Below are 9,939 nucleotides of genomic sequence, written 5' to 3' on the forward strand. Positions count from 1 at the left end.
TAGGTGTAATTTTTTTTAATTGTTCTTAGAGGGGATGGGATTGTTGATTGTACAATTGGAAATATGATCATATGGGATTTGATAGTTATTATACTTTTGAAATTGTTCATATGGGGTTGATTATAATGTTGGAATTTTTTATATGGGGTTTTCCATATTCTTTTAACTTAAAAATACTTTATGAGGTTGTAATATTGATAATGTTAAAGAAGTGAAGTTTTTATAAAGAGATATTGGTGGAAATTTAGTTGATATATAAAATTGAAAATGTGTGTATTGTTTATTTGATTGGTGAATGTATGTCATATATATACCAAATGTGGTTGTTCGATCAAAATACAGGAACAATTATAGGTAAAAATGTCAACATTACAGATTTCTTTTAAAAAATCACTAGCAAATTTCTTGACTTTTTTCCTTGTCAAGATTATAGATATTCTTGACATTTTTTTCTTGTCAAGAATGCTCATATTCTTGACATTTTAAGCATGTCAGTGTCAGTATTTCTTGACGTTTTTTAAAATTCAAGTGTCACTTTTCTTGACCTTTTTAAAACGTCAAGAAAATCGACATTCTTGACACTGGCTTCCTTGATGTTTTTTAAAAGTCAAGAAAAGGGATTCTTGACATTTAAAAAAGTCAAGAAACACTGTTTTTGTAGTAGTGTAACCTGAATGGTCTGTATTATATGAATAAGGTTGTGTACCTTATCCTGATAACACTACGGATACGATCCACTTTATAATTGTTACAATTGTTGTAAAGTATTACAAATGATCTGATCGTGATTGTTCATGTCAAGACATGTGAGTGGAAGTATCCTGTACAAAGAGTTTGTATAAGACCGGATCACAGAATGATTAATCTCTCTTTATAAGACCGTTATGGAAAGAATCAAATTCTTGATGCCATTAGAATATTCTCTCTTTATAACACCATTTGGGATGTCACATTCAATGCCTTTTGATGACCATTGAATGTTCTCTGCTATAGAATATTTCCCCAATCCATGCTATCAAAATATTCTATATCTTCTACATCATTGAGCAAGGACTTATTGATGCTGCCTTTGGTCTTGTCTTTTCCCATCATACCAAGTTCAATAAAGTAGACAAGACTAACCTTCACAACGTCCAAGTCACTCTCGAATTGCTTATACCATTCCTCAAATGTTGTGAGATGCACTTCTTGAGCCATTAGATGCTTGAAGTACTTGGTATGTACTGATTCCATCACTTCAACATTACGCATAAGTTTTGTCGGTGATTGCTATAATCCCATGACGAACAGGAACTCCTCTTTCAAGATTTGACAATAGTGCCAGTGAGGTCAAACCTCATAGAGTCATTCCTATTGCTATGCACTTCCCGTAATAGGATGTGATGGACTAGAGAATTGTTGAAGACAATATTCATATCCACAAATCGTCCAAACATGGTTCTCCTGAACATGTCAAGCTGCCTCTCCGTCATCTTCTTTTTCACTATCCTACTCGCGACGCTTATTTGAGATGACAGGCTAGTGGCTTGACCAGAAAATCGATCTTCTACAACGATTTTCAAATTAGCCATATCTTATTGCAAGAAAACAAAATAACAACATTTAGACAAAGCAAACTAATATGAAAACAAATAAAAAACACGAATTCATATTGTCTGGCAACCTAATTCAATTATGTCAAACTCTCGTTCGCACTTCTCGTTCTCGTTTGCATTTCTCTTTCTCATTTCATTCAACTCATCCTCGTTCGCATTTGTCTTTCTTGTTTCACTCACTCATCTTTGTTCTCGCCTTTTTCTCGTATACCTTTCTTGTTTTTTTTTCTTTCGTTTCTTCCTCTTATAGATCTCTAAACCCCCTCTCTTTAAAAATCCTAAAAACACTATAGACTAAAAATCAAACCTAAACCCTTAACAATTGTTTTGATTTTATCCTAAAACTATCAAATGCAAACCCTAAAATTTAAAAAAAAAAAAAAAATCAATAGAAAACAAACTCATAACCTAATTAGATGCACCTAGAACGAAAACCCAAAAACTAAAAAATAGAAAACGAAAGGGAAAAATGATTGTGTTTAGGGTTTACCTTCAACGGAGAATTGAAGAAGCGACTATGTGTGGGAGAGAATTAGCTTGGTGGCAAATGATTCACTTGAAGAAGAAACGAGCGAAAGAATCTAGTGGGAGTAGGACGAAACGAGAGAGAGGAATTAGGTGTAGTATGAAGAAACAAGAGAAAGGAAAGGCATTTAAACTTCATTTTAAGCGATTTTGTGTGTTTGATGTTGAACGAGAATGAGAATGAGTAGCACGAGGTTGTAGGGAGGCACGTGAATATCGTTTAAAATGTAAATAGTTTGACATGGCATGAGAAGGAGAAACGAGATGTTGTTGTGAGGCGCGAGAACGAGAAGCGAGAATATTGTTCAATCACAAGTCCTCACGCACATCAGGGGTCAATCTAGTAACTTCACAGGGGGTGATGCAAGCAAAAGGCCATTTTTCAGTTGATTTGGAATGTTGGCCCAAAAATCATTTGGACCTCCATTTGGAGGCCTTCCGTACAAATTTTCCTATATTAAATCTATAGGTTATATATTAATATGAATAAGATTGATATTAAAAGTATAGGTTATGAGAGATTTATATATTTGAATATGATTCAAATGTTTATTTAATTAGATATGAGATATTTATTTAATTAACTATAATTAATTATTATAATTAAATTAATTAACAAATATTTAGCTAATTTAATCAAATAACTCTCCAACATAATTATTATTTAATTAATTTAATTAAACAACTCCCGTGCAATGTAGGTGAGTGGGAAGAAGGTATGGAAGTGGAAAATTATCTCACTTCACGGTTTCCTGTTAGGCTTTTGGCAAGGCTCAATTGAGCACCTTGGTTTGGGTCTTGTATTATGTTTCTTTTTAACTTTGTTATTCCTATTTGTGCTAAATGTCAATTGTATCATTCGATCTAAAATAAACCATAACAATACAAAAATTTAATTAATTTTAAGTTAAAAAATAAACACTAAGCTAAAAATAAAGATTTTTTTTCCCGTGAGGACTCGATCCTCATACGGTGATTCCACGATCCTTGACTTCTCGAGATGGGAAATGGGATAGAGACGGAGATATGGAGTACATCTCCAACCTCACCGTGTCCCGTTGTCATCCCTAATTGAAGGAGATATATGATATAGAATATCTCTTGCACTAGCGATTGCTATATATATATATAAAAAAAAAAAAAATGCAAACCACACGTGTTGAATCTCTTCTTATTGTACTGTTTCCTCAATAATTCTCCAAAGCAATCCACTCATTTATTCTATACGATTCCTATTCTGTTGAAATTGGAAAGTGAAATCAGGAGGAAATGAAACCAAAAAGTAAATTGGGACATGAGAGCATCTTTTTGGCATATTCTTAGACACCCTCCACAACATTCCCTGTAGAGTTCACATTCTTGGATTTCAAAAGTTATTTATTTCTTTTTTTGTATTTAATTTATAATAGTAGTTTTTGAAATTTAGTCAAATTTATAAAATAGAATTGATTTGTTTCTGATAAGATTTTTTAGAACCTTTTCATTTAATATAATTTTCAAAACTTAAATTATATTAAATTAGATAAAGGCATGCTTAGTATTCTTTTTTTCTAGTTCAAGGTATGCTTAGTATTAAAAAGTCATTACCATTCCAATTTTTAAAAATAATTACACAATGCTCTTTTCATATATATCAAAATAACCAATATATTTATAAATATAGGAAAAGATAAACGTTTTCATTTTTTCATTTTAATATATTTAAAAATATTTTTTGTATTTTTTTCATTTAAAATAGTTTTTTTTTTTGAAATTTTTTAAAAATAAAAAATAAGAAAAACTATTTATACAAAATAATAAAATTTAATCTTCTTTGACAGAAACTTATATAAATATCAATGATAAAAAAAGTTATCAGTAATAGAAATTAATCATTGATACTATGTTATAATAGACGCAGATAAAAATCTATCAATATATATAGTATTTATTAATTTTTTTTTTCAACCATTTCTGTAAATAATTTATCATTGTATAAATTAGAAAAATATTAAAAAACAGTTAGTTTTCTCCTTCACATATTTCTTCTGTCTTCTGCTTGATCGAATCACCTGTATCTGATCCTCTCTCCCCCTAACTTTCTTGGGAAGACAAAAAGAAGCTATAATGGCGGAAAATGGTATGAACCCATTTTCCCAATTTTGCTCTAATTACTCCTCCATCTAATTGTTACTTACTCGTTGATTCATTAATGCTCTCCAATTTTCCATTTGAGATGATGGGTTGAATTAATTTGTTCATTAATTTTCTGCAAATGTTGTTTGATTGATTTTGTTTTTAGTCTCTCTCGAGGAGCTCCTTGCAACTGCAGTAGATGCCGCGAAGAAAGCTGGAGAGGTTTTCTTCTTTTTTTGGTTTTATTTCATTTGCTTCATTCAATATCCTGATGATTCCTTCAATTCCATTTGATTTTGTGGTGATCCTCAGATAATTCGGAAAGGATTCTATCAGACAAAGCACATAGAGCACAAAGGCCAGGTAATCAATCCACTGCCTTCACTCTTGTTTTTTTTTTTTGGGTCAAAATTTCTTAATGTACTGAAGAAAATGCTTTGTTGTGAATCTTTGTAATTTTATTTTCTTGACTGGATTGTAGAACTGTATGCAAATTCTTGTTTCTGAAGGTTTTCACTCTGATTCAAGCTGTGGAGAAAGTGATTGGTTATTAAATTTTGACAATGGTTGAAGTTATGAGGAAATTATTTGTTCTTGAGCTCTCTCATTTATTGAAATGTTATTCGAAATCAAAATTTCTTTGGAATGCTGTGAGATATCTGAATGGTATTATGATGAACAGGGGAAATGGGTAGAAATCGAGCTGAATTTGAGTACTGATTACATTCTTAACTATACTATTAAGATGACTTTAGTATTCACAATGTGAAGTAGCATGCTTCTTTTGAAACGTTTGGGAGTGATTTCTGCCCCATGACTACATTTCTAACTTTTTCTTAATATTGACATGGATTGTAGGTTGATTTGGTCACAGAAACTGACAAGGCTTGTGAAGATTTGATATTTAATTATCTCAAGGAGCATTATCCCTCACATAAGGTCTCCTTCTTTAACTCATTTCAAGTTACCCATTATTTTATGAAGAAAATCTAGACCTTTCCTCCAACTTCTGAATTAATACTAACTGGCTATCTCAGTTCATTGGGGAAGAAACAACTGCTGCTCATGGTCATACTGAGTTAACTGATGAACCAACGTGGATTGTTGATCCTCTTGATGGAACAACTAACTTTGTTCATGGGTACCCATCCATGCCTGTAATTTAGGTTGCTTTCCTTTATGTATCTGTAACTTTAGCTAACATTAATTTCATAACATGACAATTTTAGGTTCCCTTTTGTGTGTGTTTCTATTGGTCTGACCATTGGAAAAGTTCCCACAGTTGGAGTTGTCTACAATCCAATTATCGATGAGGTGAAAACCACATTATTTTAATAACAGGATACTATGTTAGATACTAGTCCAGACATCTGGTTGCTACATTTGTGTGGCTAAATTCAGCTTTGCGATAATCTTATATTAGGGATACAAAGTTGCATAGTTTTTCATAACCATTTGATTAAGTGATCAGTTCTGTTCAGCATGTAAGTACTGGTGGTTTGGATATGATCAAGTTGACGTTTTTATGGTAAAATAAGTGAAATATCTTTGTCATCTTCTAGGAGCCTGTTACCATGTTTTATTTATCCATTTCTTTCTGAGCCAATTGTATTAGTTTGTTTGCATGGTCTGTAGCTTTTTACTGGAATTCGTGGAAAAGGTGCCTTTCTTAATGGTAGGCCGATAAAAGGTGAGTATGTGGTACTTCAACTTCTCTGAAACATTGGAAGTTTATATTATTCATTTATCTAAATGCTTCTATTTCTCATTTTACAGTATCCTCTCAAGATGAATTGTTGAAGTCTCTTCTTGCAACAGAGGTAGCTTGTTAAAAAGGATTAAATGAGTCAATGGTCTTTGCATACTATTTTTTGGAAAGAAAACCAACATGGGTCGTCTCTTTGACTGATCGTGAGACTGTCGTGGGCCTTGCAGCCACTTTTTTATCTTGCCATTTTGTGTTCAACATTCTGAATAGATTCTGACACCATATCCTTCTCTATATTTACATTTCTACTTAGTTTGCCCTCAACTCTCTTCTTGATATGTACATTTATATTCTATTATGGATTATCTTTGGGTCAAATGCTTGTCTTATAAGTAGCTTGAAGTTGAGAATGACAATGGATAAAACCATGTTCTAACACTGTAGATTATAGAAGGATTTTCTTAATCCTGTAAAAAGTCCTCTTTTAAGTGTCTTCTCATTGGCAATTTCTAACTCCTTGAGTTTCCCATCCCTGAAATCCTTCACCATGCCTTTCTTAATTTTGTCCACCTGAGACCGTGTAGGGAAAAACACAATTCAAATGCTGCTCTTGATTACTACGTCAAGTAACGATTTTCTTCAGTTTATATATACTAAGATAGGCAACTTTTATAAATAATGAATAGAAATATCTTTCCTGCCAATGTTAATGTTGAATATATATCATATCGAATAATTTTGTCTATGACTTGCCAATCTTAGACTTTTGACAAAATAAAAGTCGATCACAATGGATGTACAGGTAGGAACCAAACGTGACAAGTTGACTGTAGATGCTACCACAGATAGAATTAATCGTTTACTTTTGAAGGTAATTACTTAATTCTGTTCCCTACAACATTCTGTGATTTCCACATTTATGTCAATGTCTTTTTTCTTATAGGTGAGGTCAGTCCGGATGAGTGGTTCCTGTGCACTGAACCTCTGTGGGGTAGCCTGTGGAAGGATCGATATATTTTTCGAAACCGGTTTTGGAGGTCCCTGGTATGATATATAGACTATCTGTCCATTGCTCTCTAAAACATCACATTTACATCATTTCACTAATTTTTCAGGGATGTCACTGGCGGTGCCGTGATTGTCACAGAAGCTGGTGGACTCGTGTTTGATCCGTAAGTAGCAAGAACTTGATTCCAGTCTTATTTAATTATTTGAACACTACTCGACTGAGCATACAATTTTCTAACTGAAATGCAAAAAGATATTAAAAACTGTTTTTATCGATCGGTTGATGCTCGTTTAAATAGAGTTGTTTTGTGGCTAGTCTTATTAATGCTAAATGAGACAAATAAAGCTAGGAAAATTAGAAACTTGGTTTTGATGGATAATGAATTCTTATGGCAGCTCTGGCAAGGATTTTGACATAACATCTCAGAGAGTGGCAGCTTCTAACCCTCTTATAAGAGATGCATTTGTTGAGGTTTTGAAGCTGTAAGAATGCAATGACTTAATTCGTGAGATCTTGAACTTTTATATGTTGGAATTCCCCCTTTTTTTTCCTTTTAATTTTTGTTTGTTATTTCTTCTATTCAAGTGTTACCAGAATACAGTTCAAGTAGCAATAGGGTGGATGTAATATCACTGTAATCTTGATGATTATCCACATGTGAGAAGAATATACAACACAACTTTTCTAATATATGCATAATAGAAAAAGATCTTGAATGTTTGTCAGGAAAGATTTTACCTCACAAGTTTCGGAACTCACATTCTTCACTTTTCTCGCGATCTACTTAAATTTGTTATATCAATCAATTAATATATAAAATATTAAGTTAATTATATTAGTTATACAAATGTTGTATCTAATATTTCATGTCAATTATACAATTAATATACTTTCTATTTGGTACATCAAACCTGTATTTTATTTTTGTATTAGTCGACTAATATATTATATATATATTATATTAGTTGTATAAATAACATACCATGTGTTCGCACAAGATTTGAAGAGAAATTTATTTCGTGAAACTTAAACTTTGTATTTGTATTAATTTTGTGGAAAGTGAGTAAAATCTCTAATACATAGTATTTTGATGTTTTCAAAATAAATTATAATTTTTAAGCTGATTGATCTTCTTGAACGATCGGCCTTTAGGCTTGTTGATCTTCTTGGATGATCGGTCTTTGGACTTGTTGATCTTCTTGGATAATCGACTTTTGGGCTTGATGATCTTCTTATATGATCGGCCTTTGAGCTTGTTGATCTTCTTGGATGATCGGTCTTTGGGCCTGTTGATCTTCTTGGAGGATTAGTGTTCACACGAGGCTTCTGGAGAAACTTGTTTCGTGGTGTTGAACTTAAGTTGGTGTTGATGTTGATGTTAATTTGATGTGATGTGATTTGATCTCTAGTGCTTGACTCTCTGATTCTCTCTCGGTTGGGTAGATGTGTTTGACTTGAAGAAGAAAGACAACAAACGTTCTTGAATTCTCTCTAGGCTCGATTTCAGTTTTCAAAATATTTGCATCTTCAAGACTTTAGTTTCTAGGATGCTTGTATTTTCAAAGGACTTAGTTGTCAGCTTCAGGAGTCAAGGAGTCTACAATCAGAATTTTTTATAAGCTCTCTGGAATATAGAATTGCTGACCTTTGCAAACGAGGAGAGATTCTCTATTTATAGAGCTCACTCATGGGCTTGGGCCTAGCCTTGATTGGCCCATGGGCTTGACCTTTGAGCCTAATTTAACTGGACTTGAACCTGACATTTGGACTTAATTAATTGGACTTGAGCCTGGTTTTTAGGCCTAATTAACTGGGCTTAGGCATTTTTGGCGTTTTAGGTCCACATTAAGGCCATATTTGGGCATAATTGGGCCAACGCTCAAATTATAACGTCAAATTGGTCGAAATTAATTTTACTCAATCGACGTCTGCGACGAAAACACAGAATTTGTCCTCAATTTTAATTTGAGACATATGTCAACTCTTAATTGGTCACAAATTTGACGATTTCGGAATTTCGTCATTAATTTAGCAAATGACGTGGCGGTCCGTGGTTGGTCCAAAATTTCTCCTCCAACAAATGCCCCTTTTCGAGATTTATGCGCAGATGTGGGTGGATGAATCTTGAAAAAGATAAAGCCGACATTAAGATGTAAGTAATTCGATCTTGACTTCGATGCTCCCAATTTAATTAAACCGTGAGTTTAGTGACGAGTTTAACTAAAATTTGTAATAGGGGACGACCAAAATTTTAATTTCTGAAAAATCTCAACATTTATCTCATATTTGATTTTATTTGGAGAGATAAAACGTAGGAATTTTCAAATTTTCTGTTTTTTTTTCTAACAAAAAGGAAAATTCAGATTTCTTATCAAATTAATTTGACTTAGAGATGAAACCTAAAAAATTTGAATTTAAAATGAAATCCAAATTTCATCCCTAATTTAATTTGAATTTGAAATATCGACGAATCCTCCGCATTTGAGCTTAACGAAGCATCGGCGAATCCTCCGCACTTGAGCTTGAAGTCTCGACGAATCATCCACAATTGAGTTTGACGAAGCACAAATGAATCTTTACATTGAGCTCAACTTTGCGACTTTGAGCATGAAGATGGCATTGCAAAGCATCCAGACTTGAGTATGAAGATGAAGCATCGATGAAACCTTTGAACTTGAAGATAGAAGAGCATCCAAATTTGATTTCGAAGAGGAAGCGAAGTACATTCTAAGTGTGTGTGCCTTTTATTTACTGTGCTATCTCCTTACGAGGGATGAACTTCTTCAATCCATTGTGTTGCCCCCAATAGGGATGAACATCTTCAATCTGGAGTGTCATTCTTTTACGGGGACGATCAACATCAATCTTGTAGTATCATACTTAGATGGTTGTGGTACACTTTTTGATGAACTAAACTTAAATTTCGCACTCATACCTTTAAAGAAAGAGATCAAATCATGACGTAGTTCAAGTTTTTTTTAACTGGA

The 9,939-nt window shown here is 33.0% G+C and overlaps 1 protein-coding gene across 1 annotated transcript; it reads left to right on the forward strand.

The window, feature by feature from the left end:
- The first annotated feature begins 3,527 nt into the window (after positions 1-3,527).
- LOC120084238 (inositol-phosphate phosphatase) lies at positions 3,528-7,682 on the forward strand. Its single transcript, XM_039040139.2, has 12 exons — positions 3,528-4,239; positions 4,402-4,457; positions 4,548-4,598; positions 5,094-5,174; positions 5,273-5,376; positions 5,465-5,549; positions 5,871-5,925; positions 6,012-6,055; positions 6,746-6,814; positions 6,887-6,987; positions 7,059-7,115; positions 7,348-7,682. The coding sequence occupies exons 1-12, from the start codon at positions 4,227-4,229 to the stop codon at positions 7,436-7,438; spliced, it is 807 nt and encodes a 268-aa protein (XP_038896067.2). The 5' UTR covers positions 3,528-4,226; the 3' UTR covers positions 7,439-7,682.
- The last annotated feature ends 2,257 nt before the right edge of the window (positions 7,683-9,939 follow it).

Source organism: Benincasa hispida, chromosome 8 (assembly GCF_027475165.1).
Source record: "Benincasa hispida cultivar pf3 chromosome 8, pf3_genome.v1.1, whole genome shotgun sequence".
Lineage (NCBI taxonomy): Eukaryota > Viridiplantae > Streptophyta > Magnoliopsida > Cucurbitales > Cucurbitaceae > Benincasa > Benincasa hispida.

Excerpts from the sequence above, each read along its gene's own strand:
- LOC120084238 (XM_039040139.2), top strand. Across the intron at positions 4,458-4,547 it reads CCGCGAAGAAAGCTGGAGAG|ATAATTCGGAAAGGATTCTA; the intron begins GTTTTCTTCTTT and ends GGTGATCCTCAG. Across the intron at positions 6,056-6,745 it reads AGTCTCTTCTTGCAACAGAG|GTAGGAACCAAACGTGACAA; the intron begins GTAGCTTGTTAA and ends ATGGATGTACAG.